The 20,018-nt window shown below is 38.8% G+C and overlaps 3 protein-coding genes across 3 annotated transcripts in view; all 3 read left to right on the plus strand.

Annotated features, from left to right (window-relative positions):
- ALDOB (aldolase, fructose-bisphosphate B) overlaps window positions 1-20,018 on the plus strand; it is a 473,832-nt gene that overhangs the window by 256,709 nt on the left and 197,105 nt on the right. The gene's annotated exons all lie outside the window — the stretch shown is intronic.
- Window positions 1-20,018, plus strand: part of GRIN3A (glutamate ionotropic receptor NMDA type subunit 3A) — a 211,821-nt gene that overhangs the window by 150,257 nt on the left and 41,546 nt on the right. The window contains exons 5-6 of the mRNA XM_062207842.1: window positions 1,920-2,035; window positions 13,084-13,235. Of these exons, the coding sequence (XP_062063826.1) occupies window positions 1,920-2,035; window positions 13,084-13,235 (268 nt within the window). The remainder of the gene's footprint in view (window positions 1-1,919; window positions 2,036-13,083; window positions 13,236-20,018) is intronic.
- LOC133771842 (kynurenine--oxoglutarate transaminase 3-like) lies at window positions 7,527-8,090 on the plus strand (the record flags this gene model as incomplete). The annotated part of the gene is made up of 1 exon (XM_062208205.1): window positions 7,527-8,090. A coding segment is annotated over one exon (453 nt), but the record flags the coding sequence as incomplete, so codon positions are not given.

The following is a 20,018-nucleotide window of genomic DNA, read 5'->3' on the forward strand; positions in this document are numbered from 1 at the left end:
AATTACTGGTTCAAAATACTGAACTGAATCTCAATTTTTTTCTCTGGTGATATTGCTGCCACATATACTTGTGAAATATTAGTAAATGGCAACTTTTTGCTATGTAGCTACCAAGATAAATTCTTCTCCTGTAGAAGCCAAACATTTTTAAAGGTAGAGAAAGAGAAAGGAACAGATAACATCTCTCATCCACTTGATCACCATGACCCTCAAAATACACAGGAGAAAGGAACTCAACCTAAATCTCCCAAATGGGAGACATAACTACCTGAGCTATCACCACCACTTCCCAGGTTCTGCATTAGCAAGAAGCTGGAACTGGGAGCAGAGCCAGGACTCGAACCCAAACGTTCCAGTATTGGATGCAGCTGTCCCAAGCAGCAGCTTTAACTACTATGCCAAATGTCTTCCTTGTAGCAGGCAAACTGTAAAGAAATATCTTTAAGCTTGACTTCTATTTGATTACCAGAATTCCATTAAGGTTTCTCATTATCAGCTTCTAGAAGACAGTTCACATCCTTTTTGAAACTTCAAACTGCTATGGAGCTACAAGGTGCTTTCATTTTGGTTAAAGCTAAACATGGGCTCGTTGGAAAAAGTGGGAGTACTTTGGATAGTAAGTATACTCCCTAGAATGGCAGGAAAAGGAAAAAGAAACAATAATCAATTAGCACCCAGAGAAAGCCATCCATGTAAGGATATTTCCTGCCCAGTGATAAATATTGCAGGTGTTGAGGGCGTGTCTTTCTCTTTTAAATTTTTGATGAGCTCTAGCCACATTCTCCTCTGAGTTTAGAGTACACTCTTCTGTGGCGAACTCAAAGAGCCCCGTTCTTGATGAGCCCAGATGGAACAGAGAAGTGTCATTCTCTTTGCAAAGAGCCTTTCCTAAGTTGATGTATGTCCTCCACCTTTCCAAAAAGGATTTAAGATGAAAACAAAGCAGTCATGGTATGCATCTTAACAACAACCTTTGAAATTCTTCTCTTTGTGGAAACTCTGCCTGTGCTAAGACACAGCTTTCCTCTGGGTTATCTGCACCTACATTCAAAAAATGGAAAGATTTCCATCAAGGATTTCCAAAGTGTCTGATGTTCAATTGAGTTATTTCTATTGCTGATCTACTAATATAGCCCAGGAACATCTGCCTTGAACTATTTTTGCCCGAACTGTACATTGGGATGGGAGTGAAATATGCAGCTTTAGGTGGAAATATATTAATAAATCAGGTCACTAAGACCTATTAAATAAGTTTCCCCTTCTTCTTATTGATGCTGAGATATGGCCTTTAAAGAGTCCATAACTTTCTTTTCTTCTATAGTTCAAAGACTTTTACATGTATTTCCTTAATGCCTACTTCTAAATATGAAATAATATCTGACTTTTAAAAGATATGACTATGACATAAAGAAATAAAAATTGCAACACACTGATTAATAAGACCCCCTAACTCCAGTGCTTAATACATATATAGCAAGTCCTTTCAACTGTGGGAGAGCCAGTTTTTTCATCTTTCAAGTTAAAAATCATTATGAGTGATAAAATGTATGGAGAACAATGAATACGATGCCTGAAACAAAGAAGTTTCTGTGATAATGTAACAGACACAAACCTTCTTGTGCACCCACTGTTCAATTAAGAGCTGTTTTTCCTTTGTTGTTGGATTTAGAAGTATTGAAAAGAGGTAGCAGATAAACTCACTGGAAAAACACATGCTGTCTTTTTAGACTGCCTCTTTCACCTGATCTGTGTGCTACAGGTCAGCAGTATGTCAACAAAGCTGAGTCAGCAGCCAGCTAGCTTGCGCTGCCCTTAGTGTCCAGGTTTCTGTCCCCTAAACAAAAGCTAGCTATCAACACTAGTGCTTCATACCCACTAATGAATCATTTTCACTTTTCTTCTCTTGGTCTTAAATATAGGAATGATCCAGAGAAACTAGACGCCTTCATCATGGACAAAGCCCTTCTGGATTATGAAGTGTCAATAGATGCTGACTGCAAACTTCTAACTGTGGGGAAGCCATTTGCCATAGAAGGTATTAATCAGTCACTGTTGATTAGCGTTTACACAGGAGGTGCTTAGTTTGCCAACCTAGCAAGTCACAAATGTTAGAGTCAGTCGCAAAGCCCTATTCATTGTCCTTTATTTTCATTTTCAACTATTAGCACTTAGCTACTAAGAGTTTGGAATTTAGTTTTCATCTATGCAACACATATTTATTTACTCAATTGTAGGGAGAAAAATCGCTGTTACCCAAATGATGTTGCTTCAGATATCTGGAAATAGTGGCAAAATGTAATAAATGGGGAGTCCATTTTTATTCAATTTCCATTTTCTAATGGCCAAATGCTGTTACAAATCTGATGCAAAAACCGGAATGATTATATTTTATGACTGGAAGGATCCCAATGTTGATCTAATCCAATGTACTCATTTTATACACGAGAAAGTTCAGGGACATTACATCACATTTTTTAATCATACAATTAGATGATAAATTGGAATTAAAATCCAAATTCCATGGTTATTAAGTAAGTGCTTTCCCACTGGTTATAAAATAAAAAAAAAAATCTCATTCTATAATTTAGTATCCTGTAGAGTTCTAAACAAAGCTTGTTTGGGACCTCCGGTTTGACTTTTTCCCTACTGGCAGCAAATTTTTCCTTCCAATTTGGTCAACCAATCAATCAAGCTTCAGGAACAAAGAGGGATTGCTTTGTCAGTAGCTTCTTTCATTCTGAATGACAGTTGATATATGGAGCTGATAGTTTCACATCTCCCAATTCCCAGCTTCCCCTCCTTGACAGTACATGCCAGCTCTCAAGACAGCCATACTCACTTGTCAGAAAACACTTTGGCTTCAAACAGTCCCATGGGGGTGCCCACATCCTATTTCTAGAAATATATGCTTTGCTGTATGTTAACTAAGGTATCAAGACTATTCTGATTCCAATTTCCCAACCATAGTTGGGCTCTTTCTTCCTTAAATACATCAGCAGATTTTTCCACTTCAATCTTTTTTTTTTTTTTTTTTTGTGAGATGAATGGGAATATAACAGCTGATGTTGTTTCTTTGAGCCTTCTCCTTGGAGAAATCAGTCTCCATTTGAGGCAAAATGAACCTATCTGTCGCAGGGATGGAACTCAGGAAGAGATAGTTGGTGGCAGGAGCCTTCTGTTAATACAGTCTAGAAAGGGGAAAAAAAGAAAAGGGCTAGAAAACCAAAAGAATATCCTGTATATAACACCATTTTTAATGTAACAATGGAAAAATTCCCATTTTATTTCTGTCCTAGATGCACTGAGTACTTGAGGTTCCTTCTGCTATTAGTAATTACTAACAATGAATCATTTGTAGAGGGCACAAGTTTGAGGAGCTCCATTTTCCACCTTTATCTTCAGGAGGCAATGCTAACTTGTCAAAAGGCAGTGTTAAGATGGCTTGTTTGCCTCTCCTAGAACCAGCGCCAGATGCCACACAATTAACTCCCCACTGGTTCTCTGCTTACATTCCCATCTGTGCTCCATGAGACCAAGTGCCTTGCAGTTCCTGTCATCTCTAGATACCACATTGCTTTCAAAGGGAAATACAAAATGGCACAAGGAAGAGCTTTTCCTGCAAGAGAACAGAAAAACTGCAGACTTGAATACAGAGAACATTGTTACCATTGTTGGTCTATTCTCAAAATTGATGGGATCCAAATCAGAAAACTTCATTCAGTATTGTCCCTTCCAGAAATTCACAACCTAAAAATGGAATTTGGAAAAACACAAACTGGTGATACCTATGTGATAGAGAGACTAGTAAAAGCCTTGATTGCTGCTTTTTTTGAAAACATCAATATTAGATTTTCAGGGAAATGTTTCTCAATGAAATGCATAAAAATATTATGTGCTGCCTCCTTAACAATACTTAGGTGTTTTTGAACTTATTAAGTGTGAGGTTTGTTATTAGTAAGCTAGACCATAAAAATCATCAAAGCAGTTTAATTTACATTTAATTTACAGAAATGTTTCATAGGACTATCTATATCCTTTTGTAGGATCTAATGCAATGCCAGGCATATAACAATTATTATATATTACCTTTTATATAACTCATTAGGTTAGATTTGAAATATATAGCTATTTGGTTCACTAATGGAATTAACCAAAAGCATCCTGATCATTTGCATGTACTTTTCTAAGTGTTTAAATTATTCCAGGAATTTAGTAGAAACAGAATCTACTGATTCTTTCATGCTGAATGCATATTCACTCCATGTAGGACTGGTATCATAGCCAGTCAGTGTGATTACTGCTTAGACTGAGTGTATCCCCCAAAACTTCCTAAGTTAAAACCTAATCCCCCGGGGCCAGCGCTGTGGCACAGTGGGTTAACGCCCTGGCCTGGCCTGCAGTGCAGGCATCCCATGTGGCTGCCAGTTTGAGTCCCGGATGCTCCTCTTCTGATCCAGCTCTCTGCTATGGCCTGGGAAAGCAGTAGAAGATGGCCCAAGGCCTTGGGCCCCTGCACCTGCATGGGAAACCCAGGGGAGGCTCCTGGCTCCTGGCTCCTGGCTCCTGACTTCAGATCGGCACAGCTCCAGCCATTGCAGCCAATTGGGGAGTGAACCATTGGATGGAAGACCTCTCTCTTTCTCTCTCTCTCTGCCTCTCTTCTCTCTGTGTAACTCTGACTTTCAAATAAATATAAATCTTTAAAAAAAAAACACCTAATCCCCAATGAAATGGTATCAGTTGGGGCTTTTGGGGAAGTGATATGGTCATACTGGCTCCACCCTCATGAAAGGGGATTAGTGCCCTTATGAAATGAGCCCAGGGGAACCCATTCATGCTTTCAGCATGTAAGGACATGTTAGGAGGTATCGTCTGTGAAACAGAAAGTGTACTCTGACAAGACACTGAATCTGCCAGTGTTTTTGTTACCGGAGAAATGCAGGGTTCTTGTCTTCGCGCAAGAAAGAATTCAGGCGTGAGACAGAGAGTAGTGGGAGGTAAAATAGCAAGGTTTATTAGGGTAGGGACATCCGTAAGGACAGATGGGCACCTCTCCAGACAGGACCTGGGAGAGTGCCCAGTCGCTCGGACTGGGGAGGGGGGGTGGGCGGGGGTGGGAGCGAAGTTACATGCCTGGCAGAGAGGCAGAGAGGCAGAGGGCTGAGCAGGCAATCCACTTGAGGCGAGGTTGGGGGGGGAGGTTGGTGGTGGTGGTGGTGTTAAGGAGATGGGTCTTGCTTCCCCACCTCTGCTCCTCTTGGAACAAAGGGCTTTTTGGATGTAAATGTTAAGAATCTCCTCCTTGTGTCGGCGCTGGGGCTCACTAGGCTAATCCTCCACCTTGCGGCGCGCCGGCACACCGGGTTCTAGTCCCGGTTGCCCTTTTTACAGGCCAGCTCTCTGCTGTGGCCAGGGAGTGCAGTGGAGGATGGCCCAAGTGCTTGGGTCCTGCACCCCATGGGAGACCAGGAGAAGCACCTGGCTCCTGCCATCGGATCAGCGCGGTGCGCTGGCCGCAGCGCGCCAACCGCGGCAGCCATTGGAGGGTGAACCAACGGAAAGGAAGACCTTTCTCTCTGTCTCTCTCTCACTGTCCACTCTGCCTGTCAAAAAAAAAAAAAAAAAGAAGAAGCTCCTCCTTGAGTTTCCCCTCCTCCTGAAACAAAGGACTCTATGGATGCAAGCGTTATCAGACAGGAGGAAGGGAGCAGGGTGTTTGAGATGCAGATACAGGGCTGCATCTGGGAGATTGTGGAAGATTTGTCAGGCAGAAGGGGCGGGGACCTCCACCTGGCAGGTTGTCAGGTAGGAGGGGGCAGGGCAGGATGTGAATACCGCGTTGCCCCTGAAACATTGTCAGGATGACTTTGAGATGCAGATACACATGCTGGACATAAATGTCTTCTCTTTGGGCCTTGATGTCACACACACATAAGCTCATAACTGACTTTCCTACCTAACATTTTGACCTTGTACTTCCCAGTCTGCAGAATTATGAGAAATAAATTACTGTTGTTGGGAATGAACATTTAGCCTAACAGTTAAAATTTCTGCATCCCACATTAGAGAACCTGGGTTTGATTCCCAGCTCCAGGTCTTGACTCATCTTCCTGCTGATGCATACCTTGGGAGGCACAGGAAATGGCTCAAGGAGTTAGGTCCCTGCCATCCTTGGAGGAGACCTGGATTGAGACCCCAGCCTCTGATACTGCAGGCATTTGTAGAGTGAACCAGTAAATGAGGAGCTCACTTACTCACCCACTGTCAGTTTTTTTTCCTCTCTCTCTTTGTAATTAAAAAAAATAGAAAAAATCTGTTGTTTATAAGCTACTCAGTCTATAGTATTTTATTATAATATCACAGACTTCAATAACTACTACATACTCCTTCCAATTTCACCATCCTACATTCATTTAGATTTAAAAGATAACAGTAAAGCTGATGAGAGACAGTAGCTCTATGGAGAGTTTTAAGCTCTTTCATGAGTACTCTTTGCTGCTAATGTGCATACAGCCCAGCAAACTAAAGCTATTAAGAATTCAAGAGCATGGAGAAAGTCTGTGGTCAAATTAAATACCATATACTAGGGGCATAAAGACATATTGTGTGGTCAAGAGAAAAGAAAGTGTTGAGATAAATGAATACGTGTCCCAAATTTATGTGTTGGGGTTGGCTGACAGTAAAGGTCAAATGAGGATAAAGAGTAATATAACTGCAAAATAATGATTTGTGACCTTTATCCCAAAGACCTTTGCCTGGGTTTAAGCTTGTTTTCCAACAATTATTTAACACAATGTTAAGAACACTAGCTCTAGACTCTGAGTGTCTGGATTAGGATAGAAGTGTTGTCAATAACTAGCAATTTACTTAATCTTTTCATGTTCCTCATTTGCATAAAGGAGATATGAATTAGTATATCTATGAAAGAGTTGTGAGGATTAAGTAAAATAATACAGGTAAAATATGTAGAAGCACACCTGGCACATAGGAAGTGCTCAATAAATTATCATTATTCAGGTTATTGAATTAATAAATTGAGACATATTCACTATAAATTCTCCTAAGATGGCCTTCGTTGATCTGCTTCTCACACATCATTCTATTCTACTTTGATGTGCTTGGTATAAGGAAATCCCATCTTTCAAGTCCTTTTTAAATGGGCTGGAGTTATGGCATAGTGGGTAAGGTCACCATCTGTGACATCAACATTTCATAAGGATGCCAGTTCATGTCCCAGCTGTTCCACTTCCAATCCAGTTCCCTGCTAATGGCCTGGGAAAAGCAGTGAAAGATAGTCCAAATTCTTGGGCCTCTGCCACCCATGTGAGAGACCCAGATGAAATGAATCTCCTGCCTTCAGCCTGGCTCAGCCTTGGCCATTGCAGTCACTTGAGGAGTGAATCAGTGGATGGAAGACTGACTGACTTTCTTTCTTTCTTCCTTTTTCTCGCTCTCTCTTTCTCTGTCAGTGTCTCTTTCTCTGTAAATCTGACTTTCAAATAAATTTACATTTATTGTAAATACATTTACAAACAGTCCAACAAAATAGTGTTTATACTTGTGCAACTCCTCTACAGGAAGCTCTGGCTCGAGCTTTTTGGATTGACATCAATTGCATGGGTGACCCAGAGTGCTACTTTAATTCTTTGCCAAAAGAGCTAGAAGTAAAAAGAGATCGGATAGTACGTTTACTTGAAAACGTTGGCCTAAAACCCATAGTTCCTGATGGGGGATACTTCATCATGGCTGATGTGTCTTCACTAGATGCGGACCTTTCCGATATGAAGAACGATGAGCCTTATGACTACAAATTTGTGAAATGGATGACAAAAAATAAGAAACTGTCAGCCATCCCTGTTTCAGCATTCTGTAACTCGGAGACTAACTTACAATTTGAGAAGTTTGTACGATTTTCCTTCATTAAAAGAGATAGCACACTGGATGCTGCTAAAGGAATCATGAAGACATGGAGTAAATAGAATTCTTGATATAAATGCAGAATGTGGTGATGTTTATGGGATGACAGGCATGGACTTGTTACTCAGTACTGCCACCTGCTGGATGGTGAAAAATAAAATACTTTAATATAGAAGACAATTAAAAAATAAATAAATGAATAAAGTCTTTTTAAAATTGGAACTTTTACAGTGTTTACAACCATTGTCCCAGAAGAACTAAATATGGTGTCCTAAGGACAGATGGCAAAACTGAATCAGTCTTTTTTCTGAAGCCTTTTTAAACTTATCTGAGATATTATTACAAAACATAGTTATTTTCAAACCACATTTCAAGGAGCTTCCTTTAGTCTATGAGTTTCTAACTATACATTTGCTAGCCAAAACATATTTCCACTACTCTTAGCTGAGTAAAGCTGATTTATCCATGAGGAAAAGATCAGGATTATATTCTGAAAATTGTTCTCTTGGGCTATTAAGCTGTATCCAATTTCCAGGATGCTTGATGCCTTCATCTTTAGGGTTGAAGGATTCCATTTTGCTCCATCCATCAACCACAAAATAGTCAACCCCATCTTTATTGCAAAGCCACATTTCTAATGATAATGAAAGCAACTCGGGCTGTTAAGTTGAGTCAGCAATTTAAAAATAAGAATTATTTGACCAATGAACACAATCAAATTTTGAAAAGTAACTGATAAAAGAGGACAGAAAGGAGATCTGCAAGGTTTTGCTATTTTATGCTTTTGAATAAAGTGGATTTTCCTTTTAACAAACACTTCTCATTTCCAAATGATTTTTTCTGTTTCTCTCCTTGTTCCATGGGCAGTTTGTTTTAATTATCTACTAATTATTATTAATGCTAGGAATGATTAAAATGTCAATATCCAACATAAATATTAAAACAAAATTAAAATAATAGTAATCTATTTTTAGCAGTCAATTGCAAATTAACCTAGACATGATGGAATGGAGTAATTTAATATTTATTATTTCCTGCCTAGCAATCTTTTATAAATGTCCTCTGAAACTCCAATTTTTCCTTAAGGAAAATTTAATACTTCTGTTGTGTTGAAGTTCTATTTTTAAAATGTCAATTTATCATAAGTATTAATTTCAAATTTTTAAACATTCTTATGTATTTTTGTCTCACATACCAAAAAAATCACTACAAATGATCAGTCTAAGATGATTTTTCTCCTCCTTTTACCTGGTAGCAATCTTTCATTCCTCTGAACTTGTACAGAATTTTATCCATCTTGCTTCCAGAATCCAAGTCATTATGTTTTACCTTTATGAAACTTATGCCTCATTTATCTTTTTTTCCAAGAAAAGTCATCTAACTTTCTACTGTGCTGTGTGGTTATTTATGCATGCTGGATCTCTCTCATGCCACCACAGGCTTCCTATGGATAAACTCTGTGTCTAATTTAACTTGATAACCTCCATAGCCCTAGGCAGAGTGCCTGACACTAAATGAGCATTGAACAAATTTGTGCAATTAATGAACAGGTGAATAAGTGTGCAATAAGTGCATACAAATGTAAAAAAATAATTATGTCATTATGACACTAATGTGGGTTGGAATTTTTACCTATAAGAAGATTTTTAGGAGAAAAAATATAATTAGTGAGAGTCCTTGCTAGTAAATTTCCTCATATATATAACCAAATACAAATGAAGGCTGTTCTTACATTACAGCTATACAACTTACTGAAAAGTTTATAAGCAACATCTGCCCATAGGTAGCATATTTGAGGCTGCTGAAAACAAACTACCCTTTAGATGATTCAGTTTTTGAAATGAATGACCTGGCGTTGGAGGGTTTCATCAACATGGCTATAGTGATACGGCTTATATTTGAAAGGAAGAAATAGGTCAAGTATTCCCTTGACTTGGTCACATGTTGTAATGAATATGGTGGAAAGAGCACTGGATTTAGAATCAAATGGACTTATTTTTGAATGCTGACTTTGCCAACTTCTAGCTATGTGACATTGGCAGCTTACTTATTCATTCTTTAAATCTCAAAGTAATAGAGTTGTCCCTTGGTATACATGGGATGGTTGTTCCAAGTCCCGATATACAATGGTGTGGTATTTGCATATAACCTATGCACATCCTCCCATATACTTTAAATCATTTCTAGATAAATTATAATACCTAATGTAATGTAAATGCATTGCAAATAGTTGTATTGTTTAGGGAAATACATTTAGGGAAATAAATTCTGTGCATGTTCAGTATGAATACAATTTTTTATTAAAGTTGTGTTTAATATACAGATGAGGAACCTGGCTGTACATGCTCTGACATGGGCTTATATAAGGATGTATGAGAAATAGTGTCTGGCACATAACAGGGCTCAGTATGGCACACCTCCTATTACTAGAACACTAGAGCAGTTTAACTGAGCTGTGTACCACTGTTTAGTCTACAATCTTGAGCTAATGCATGATCTATCAAATGGGATAAGGCATTCAAAAACTGTACTAAGCCCCCAACAAATATTAGAAATTGATGTTCTTTTGAAAGCAATTGCATTGGGAGGAAAACATGTTAATATACAGAAAACCTGGACTAATTATCCAGACCATCAAGCCACATCACCAGATAATTCCAAGCCATTCTATACTACATTCTTATATGTATCAGTATTTCTCCCTCATGACACCTATATCAATGGAAATGAAATAATCATTACAGAGTGCATTGTTTAATATCTGTCTCCCCAATAAAGCATACACTTCATGCTAGCAGAACCTATATCTGCATTGGCCATTACCAAATCCTGACTATGTAGACAGTCATAGTGCCTGTTCACTCAGTAAATATTTATTGAATGAATAAATGAGTGAGTGAATGAATTAGTAAGTGAATGTAATACACATGCCTGGTGATGTGCCTGACATATTAGTAAGTGTTGAATAATGTTTGTGCAACTGAAGTGCCAATATCATTCATTATGAATTTCTAAAGAAAACTGGCTACTTCTTTATAGTGTTACTCATTGTAAAAAAAAATTTTTTTGACAGGCAGAGTTAGACAGTGAGAGAGAGAGAGAGAAAGGTCTTCCTTTCCGTTGGTTCACCCCCCCCAAAAAAATGGCCGCTCCGGCCGGTGCGCTGTGGCCTGCACGCTGTGCCAATCCGAAGCCAGGAGCCAGGTGCTTCCTCCTGGTCTCCCATGCGGGTGCAGGGCCCAAGCACTTGGGCCATCCTCCACTGCACTCCCGGGCCACAGCAGAGAGCTGGACTGGAAGAGGGGCAACTGGGACAGAATCTGGTGCCCCAACCGGGACTAGAAGCCAAGGTGCCAGCGCTGCAGGCAGAGGATTAGCCTTAAAATTTTTTTAAGAACTGTTATTTAATGATAACATCAGGATAAGAAAAAGTTGCCCATCCAAAAAAAAAAGTCTTTTATTATCAGTCTTACCTTTCAAACCAAAAATACTAGACACAATACAGACACTTAAAATAGCTCTTTGAATGGAAAATTCAAATAATGCTTTTGACATTGTCATCATTTCTTTGAATTCCTATTCTTAAGGAACAAACAGAATTATCAAGAAAAAGCATGCAATTATTTAAATATCAAAATATTTTCTCCATTATTTATTTCTTTTTTGGTTATATGTGCATCTAAAACTTCATATTTTTAAAAAAGGATTTATGTATCTGCATTTAAATAGAAACAGAAACGTCCTTGGAACTGAATTGTAGGATAGAATAATGATAGCAAGTATTTGTTTCTATTAAATATCTTTGAATTCTTGAAAGCCTTTTAAGTTTTTATCTGTGAAAAGGGAACTAACAATATTTTTAATTTATCTTCCTCAATCATCTTGAGAGCAAAAAAAAACTTTTTTACTATGCTATCCAATAGCTAAAACAAGATGTAGTTAATTAGCCCCTTTCACATGGCTCATCAAGGAGATTAGCAATGTAGTAACACTTTGAAAAGCAAGTGAAGCCACAAAGAGCCTATGCTGTCTAATAAAACTCTGACAACAAATAACATCTATTTTCATGCTATTGCATCTTCCCCTCCCCTTCCTGCCTTACACTGTATAACTATAATCTTGGATCTTTATATTTAGAAACAAACACATATATATGATAAATCAGTTTTATCATATAAATGTAGCCCTAAAAATATTTTATCTTGATTTGAGTGTCTACATTTACACAATGAATTCTGTAAAACAGAAAACTGATCTTTTTCACTCAGTAGCATATTGCTGAGTCATTCACATCATTGCATCTAGTTCTAGCTTGCATATTTTACATTATATCATATTCTAATTGTATAAATATCCAGTTTATTTACCTATTCTCTTGTCAAAGAACATTGAGATAGGTTACCAAAGTTTGCTGTTGTGAACTGTGAACTGGTATCACTCCCATGCATATCGCCTGGTGTGCTCATGGTTCCATTTTCGGGAGTATATTTAGAAGCATAATTGCTCATCCTTAAGCATGGAAATGTTCAACCAAACGAAATAATATCAAATTGCTTTCTAAAGTGGTTATGTTTATTTACATTCCAAGCAACATAGAAATGATTTCATTGATTCACAACTTCCCCAATATTTGGTATGAGAGACAATTGAATTTTTTTGACCAATGAAGTCATTTACTACAAGTTCCTATTGTTATTTCAGTTCTCATGCTGTGTGTATGTCTTATTACACCATTCAAAAATAAATGCATCAGAAAAGTAAGAGAGTCATGCATTAACAATATGAGAATATCATAAGACAAAGATTATAATGAATATAATTTTGTGTATTTAATACCCAGAGGATGGGTCTGGGAGAGGAAGACAGTAAATCTTAGTCCTGATAAAGATGCTAAACAATGCTTCTGAGAAGTATTTTGAAGTGAAGTGCAAAAGATTTTAGAATAAAAGGCTCCACTGGTACACTTTGTACCACCTATTCCTCTCCTCGTCAGACTCATCTGCTTAGAGATACAGCCAGTCTAAGGATAATCATATCCAAGAATGTCTGAGTCCTTTGAGGAAAGAAGTTGAAAACTCACTATGCCTTTGCTATCATATCTGATAGTACAGTGGAATCTTTCAAGAACAGTGTGAGAAGCTCATCTGAGACTGTATTTTCTCCTAGGATATGGCATTGGTCTTCCACCCAACTCTCCACTGACTTCCAATATATCTGAGCTGATCAGTCAGTACAAGTCACATGGGTTTATGGACGTGCTGCATGACAAATGGTACAAGATGGTTCCATGTGGCAAGAGAAGTTTCGCTGTAACTGAGGTAAGGAAAGATTGCTGGTACTGTTGACACTTTCTATAACTTTACCTAGAAGAATCTAAAGAATACTGTTCCCTGTGCCTCATGGTCAGTAATTCAGATTAATGCATTTACTAAGACTTCCCATCTTATTTGGATTATTCTTAACTTTGTTGAAGCTTGTCCATTCCTAAAGGAATATAGGGTGACCCGTGTTTGTCTTTGACTTGAATGTGACACTATTTTGACAGTAAGTGTCTTAATTTCTACTTTTCTCTGTATCCCATATTCACAAGAGCAGAAGAAATGCTGTTCTTAATTACATAATATATCCAAAATTGATATTAATAGTATTTACTCACTGTTTTCAATTCAAGGGATACTTCGAAATGTCTTTCAACATCTAATCAGAGAGTGGGTGTTTAGCCTAGGAGCTGGAACACCTGAGTCAGAATACTTGTATTTGAGACCTGGCTCTGGTTCCTGACACCAGCTTCCTGCTAATGAAGATTCTGGGAGGCATTAGTGATGGCTCAAGTTATTGGGATCCTGCCACCCATGTGAGAGACTTGGATTGAGTTCCCTGCTCCCAGCTTTGGCCCACCCCCAGAGACTGCAAGAATTTGGGAAGTGAACAAGCAGATAGGATCTCCTTCTCACTTTCTCTCAGAGTATATTTGTACATATGTGTGTGTGTGTGTATCTGCCTCTCTAAATAATATTCTTAAAAATATAATCAAAGTTTTATTAACTGTTCAGTGGGGACTGTAGTGATAAATCCTTTGTAGGTTTAGATCAGTAAACAAATCTTACGCAATAATTCTTAGATTACAGAATCATAGCTTCTTAAAACTGAAAACTGCCAATTCCTTATATTTACACTGGGAAACAAATACCTGGAGTTAGTAAGTGATTTTTCCCAAGGTTGCATAAATAAAATCTATTCCTTTCTGCTGCTGGACAATGTCTTTATAATGAGATCAGAAAGAAATTTCCAAAAGAAATTGAATGACTAAAACAGGAGACTGAAAGGGGTAACCAGAGGTACAAGCCCAGACATTTAAAAAGAGAAGCCAAGCCAACTAGTACAGGGTCACCCTGACATTAAATAAGAATCTAAAGCCAACAATAATCATCTTCATTTGCCAAGCACTCCCAACTTTGTGTTCCAGCACAGATTGTTCTGCAGTCCAAAACCATTTATCCAACTTCCTATTTTACATTTCCACTGCAATCTCTCACAGGCATCTCAAACTCAACTTGTCAAAAGCTGAGCCATCAATCTTCCCTCTTAAAACTGCTTTTTTTTCCTGTGCTTCATATCCAGGTAATGGCGCCTCTGTGCATCTGTTATGCATTCCAGAAAGCGTAGATCTTTAATACCTCTCACATTGTACCTTCTGCACCCAGAAACAAAGCATACTTTCTCCTTTCATAAAGTAGAACTCAAATATGCCCATTTCTTGTCATCTGAACGATCATCACTATACTCCAAGCTGTCATCCCTCGCCTGAACCACCACAAAAGTCTCCTAACTGTTCCTACTCTTACCTTCCTCCAATTTGTTTTCCAAATGGCAGATCAATCTTCTGCTTAGAAGCCTTCTAAATCTCCCAGGTTAAGTGGGACAAAATCTGAAGCTCTGGCAAGACCTGTGAGACCTGCTCTTGCCCATTTTTCAGCCTCATCCCATGCCAGTTTTCTCCTGGCTCCAAGCAGTCCTACCACAATGGGCATTTCAGATGGATGTACACCAGGGCTTCTCTGTCTTGGAGTTCCAGCATATTCAGATGTCTCCTTCTGCTCAAATACTCTTCTTTTTGATGGTTGCAAACTGAATGCCTTCATGTTATAAATTCCATAGTATCTACCTTCTTCAGACCCTCCTATAATCCTTCACCAATCTAATTGTATTTCCCTTTATAGTCTCATATTATAGCCCCCATTGTTTCATAGCACTTGTTATAATTTATAAAACTCACTAATTTAAAATTTATAATCTGATTATTATTTTAGTGTTATATCTTTGTTAGACTATAATAGCTTGGGAGGAGCAAAGACTTGGCTTACGATTGTCTTCTCAGTGCCTTATATACTAGGAATTGTATAAGCAGTTGTTTAATAAATGAACCATAGAGACTGGACAATGTACCTGAGAAGAAGATGGGGAGTAGAAGGTAAGAATGTAAAGCAAGAGTGGTATTGGCAGTATACTGAATTGAGTGGTATCCCCTCAAAATTCAAGTCAATGAAAATTTCAAAATGTGGTCTTATTTGAAATTAGAGTCTTTGAAAAGGTAATCAATTAAGGTGAGTCCATACTGTGTACGGGTGAACCCTAAATCCAATGACTGGTGCCCTAATCAGATCATCTGGGGACACACACACACACAGAGAGAGAGGGAGAGAGAGAGAGAGAGAGAGAGAGAGAGAGAGATTGAATAATGCAGCTATAAGCCATGGGATGCGAAGGATTGCCAGCAACCACAGAAGCTAGAAGAAAAGCATAAGTCAGATTCTCCTGCAAAGCCTCCAGAAGGAACCAATCCTACTGATCTCTTTTTAAAATTTGTTACTGATTTTATTTTATTTATATGAAAGGCAGAGAGACAGTAAGAGAGAGAGAGAGAGAGAATCTCCCATCCACTGGTTCATTTCTCAAATGCCTACAACAGTCAAGACTGAGTCAGGTTCAAGTCAGGAGCCAGGAACTCAATCCTGGTTTCCCACCACTGGAGCCAACACCTGCTACCTCTGAGGGACCCAACCATGGGAGCCACCACCTGATGCCTCCAAAGATGGGCACTAAGAGGAAGCTGGAGGAGCAGAGCCAAGACTTGAACTCAAGCCTGATATTGGATGTATATCCCAGGTGACATTTTAACATTTAGAGCAAATGCCTATGTCTCAACTGAAGCAGCAAACACTTGATCCCGTCGAAACCTTGAGTTCATGCTTCTATCCTCCTAAACTGTGTGTGAAAAATTTATTTTGGTTTAAGCCATCCAGTTTGTAGTGATTTATTACAGTAGGCCTTAGAAATTAACACAGATAGAAGGTAGGTAGATAGGTGGGTAGGTAGATAGGTAGGTAGGTAAAAAGAAGAGTAAATAACTCCAACCAGAAGCTAAGGCAACCTAGTCAATGCCCTTGGAAATTGTTTACCTCTGATCTGCCTTGGCAGCCCAGAATGGTCTTTAATCAGAAAAAAAAATAGAATTTTGTCCTTAGCTCTAAATTCCAAAATAACTCTTTGTCTTTTTTTGAAAAATGACACTGAATAACAGAGTTAGCAATGTTTGCAAGGTGGAAAAATATTCATGGCTAATTCTTATGTTGATACTTCGTAGACATCAAGGGCATCATGTTAGATATGAGTCAATAAAAGCCTTTTGGGAAGAATTAACCAGGCAATTCATATCATCTGCTTCTTCAAGACCAATCCAGGCTGCATCAGAAAACTTAGGCCACCGGGAAGAACAGACTTCCTCATCCAACAACATTCATGGAGCAATCACAGTGTGCCAGACGTTGTTCTAGATATTTTGAATTTGTCACTGAACAAAAGACACAAAGATTCCTACCTTGAAAGAGTTTACATTCTAGTAGAAGACAATACATGATAGACATAACACATAAGTAAATTAGGTAGCATGTTACAAGGTGAGAAGCAGGACAGGGCTTATGATGACAGAATCATGGAAGGCCTCTTTAAGAAGATTACTGACCAAAGATTCAAAGGAAGCAAAGAGAAAATAGGGACTTACAGAACAAGCACATTCAGCTTCTTACTATACTTTTTCAGATGCTTATTTATTTTTATTTATTTGAAAGGCAGAGTAATGGGGAAACAGAGACAGGGAGATCTTCCATCAGCTGATTCACTCTCCAAATACCCACAATGTGATAGAAACTGTGCTAGGACATTAACTCACTGGTTCTCACACAATCATGTGAGACAGCCATTTTTACCTTTATTTGAAGAAAATTTCATGGCTTTTCCTAAAAGAAATAAACTTGAGCTTACACTGGTCAGCCAGTTTAATTCAGCCAAGGGAGCAAACAAACTAGTTGGTTAAATTGTGCAAAATAAAAGTCTCTTGATAGTTCTTACCATTTGTTGTGACCATATCTGACTCCATCTGAAAGCTCTCAGTAATTCAAAATTAAGATTAAGGCAAAACAAACAGAGCTTACTAATCAGTCCCCAAAGCCAACAATACTAAACAATTTTCACTGACCACTTGCACGCCTCTAGGCCATTGCCATTTCAGAGAACCATCAGACCAAGATACGAGCTCTGCAGATTCAGAACCTAACTCCACCTGGGCACACAGAGAGGAATATAGTAAGTTACAAAAGTAGCGATTCTTCCTCTCCCTCTGTCAGGAGGGAATCTCCAACAATTCATTAATATCTTCAGATAGCTTCTTGTGACTTCATAAGAGACAATATTTCTAGAAACCCTTCATTAAATTTTCTCATAGTTTCTTGGCTAAAATTGCGTCATCCTTACATGTGGAAGCCAATCACTGGGGAGGAGATAGGATCACCAAGGTGGATTACATCAATCACTACTCTCCTCCTGGACTAGTGATACGGCAGTCTCCTCTGAAACCTGTCATCACATACAGAAATGTGAAGATCTACAAAAGGCATGATTCTTTTAGAAAGGAGGCAGAGGACTTGACGTTGAATATAAAACCAGCCATGCCTTTCTCTACCCACTCTGTAGACCTGGGAAAGTTGCTTCCTCTTTCATTTCACCAACCTCTAGCCATCTGTACAATGAAGCATTTGAATTGAATCACATGAACTTTCATATAGCAGTTCTAGATTCCCTTATTATCATTCTCAAATATGTATAGTTGTCTTTACAGTAGAACATACTGGTTAAAAGAGTTGTCTTTGGGGTAGGCGGTGATTAAGCCACCACTTGGAATGGATGCATCCCATATCAGTGACTGAACAGCAGGTAATCGTTCAAGTACTTAGCTCCCTACCACCTACATGGGAAACCCAGATTGAGTTCTTGGCACTGGTTTTGACATGAACTGATAGATGAGAGATCATTCATTCTCTCTCTCTCTTTCTCCCCCCGCCTTTGGAATACAAAAAGTAAATTAAAAAATTAAACAAAAAATAAACATGGTCTTTGGAGACAATTATATATTTGAATCCCAGCTCTATGTTACAGAATGTGTTTTTAGTTCTTCTATTTAACTCTTCTTGTATTCTCATGTTGAATCCCAACTATGTGTTATAGAACATGTAATTTGACTCTTCTGAGCCCTCACAAACTGGGGCTATGGTAGTATATATACTTTGTAGCATCATGATTAAAGCTAATCAGATAATGCTTTTAAAATATTGAGCATATTAATCCAAATATGATAACCACAAACTTACATATATTGGTAACAATTATGAGATTTCACCATAAATGTTCCAGGGCTGTGCAGGTTTAACAGCATTTTCAAACAAAACCAAATTAAGTCCAGACAAAGAAGAAGATGGATTTTGAAAAACAAATAGCAAAAGTCATAAACTGTTCAGATGATGCATACAACATACATCCGCAGTTTTTCAACCATGAGTTTTAATAGGCCAAATTTGGGAGAGAGACAGAAGGGAAATTCTAGATGTAGTCAGATGGAACCATGGGATGAGTAGCTGGTATCAGGATCAAGTTGTGGTTGTAAGACAAGCCTGGGAAGCCATTGCTGTGGTATAGTGTGTTAAGTCACCTCCTTCGAGTCCCAGCTGCTCTACTTCTGATCCAGCTCCCCACTAATGCAGCTGGGAAAGCAGCAGAGAACAATCCAAGTGCTTGGTCCCCTGCACCCATATGGGAGACATAGATGAAGCACCTGGCCTTGGTCTGGCCCAGCCTTGGCTGTTGCTGCCGTATGGAGGGTGAACCAGCTGATAGAAGATCTCTCCCTGTCTCTTCTCTATAACTGCCCTTCAATAAAATAAAATAAATAAGAAATAAGCCTGGGTCATTTCCCAGATTAGCTGAATTTGAAAAGGAGAGAGGTAGGAATGAGGAGAATGGGGAAGAGATCACCTTTTATTAGAACTCCAGAATTAAAAATGGAGTTCTAACATCAGTGTGTGTAGAGAGAAAATAGGAGATTTGCCTCCAGACTTAAGGAATGTTGTGAACACACATAAAGCCATGTTTTCTCAAGGATGGCAGGTTGCCCTGTGGCATACCCGGTGTAATGCTCACCTGTCTGCATTTAAACTGTACTACATATCTTTGTGTACTGACTGGCATATTTGTCTAAGACAGAATTGCAGGATCAACCTCACAGAACTAAAGATAGAATGTAATTAAGTTAAACCAATTTTGAGCTTATCTGCTGAGCGTGGCCCCCTCTGCGAAGGCCTCTGCCTGCTGGGTTCCCCTGTTCCCCTTTGCTTGACACCCTGTCTCCACCTGTGTCTTTAGCTTTCTTCTAGGAAAAGTGAGAAAAAGAAAGCACGCATTTCTGCTGAGCTCGCCATCCTTCTTGCCGCAAATGTCGTGTTTTTCTGGGGCTGTGTTGGTCTAGGGAAACAAGGACAGGCTTTGAAATCAGACAAGCCATAATGGAAGCCTAACTCTCCCACCAGCTTACCTTAGGAAAGTCACTCCATCTAGCTCAGCCTCAGCTTCTTCACCTCCCGAGTGGTTCTTATGAGGAGCAAGAAAGATGACAGTTTAAGGAACATGGCCCTCTTCCTTCCCCCACCCCCACTCCATACAGGAGGAGAGGAGCAGAGTGCAATTCAGAAGGAGCAGGCTCACTCTGGACAGCA

Source organism: Lepus europaeus, chromosome 12 (assembly GCF_033115175.1).
Source record: "Lepus europaeus isolate LE1 chromosome 12, mLepTim1.pri, whole genome shotgun sequence".
NCBI lineage: Eukaryota > Metazoa > Chordata > Mammalia > Lagomorpha > Leporidae > Lepus > Lepus europaeus.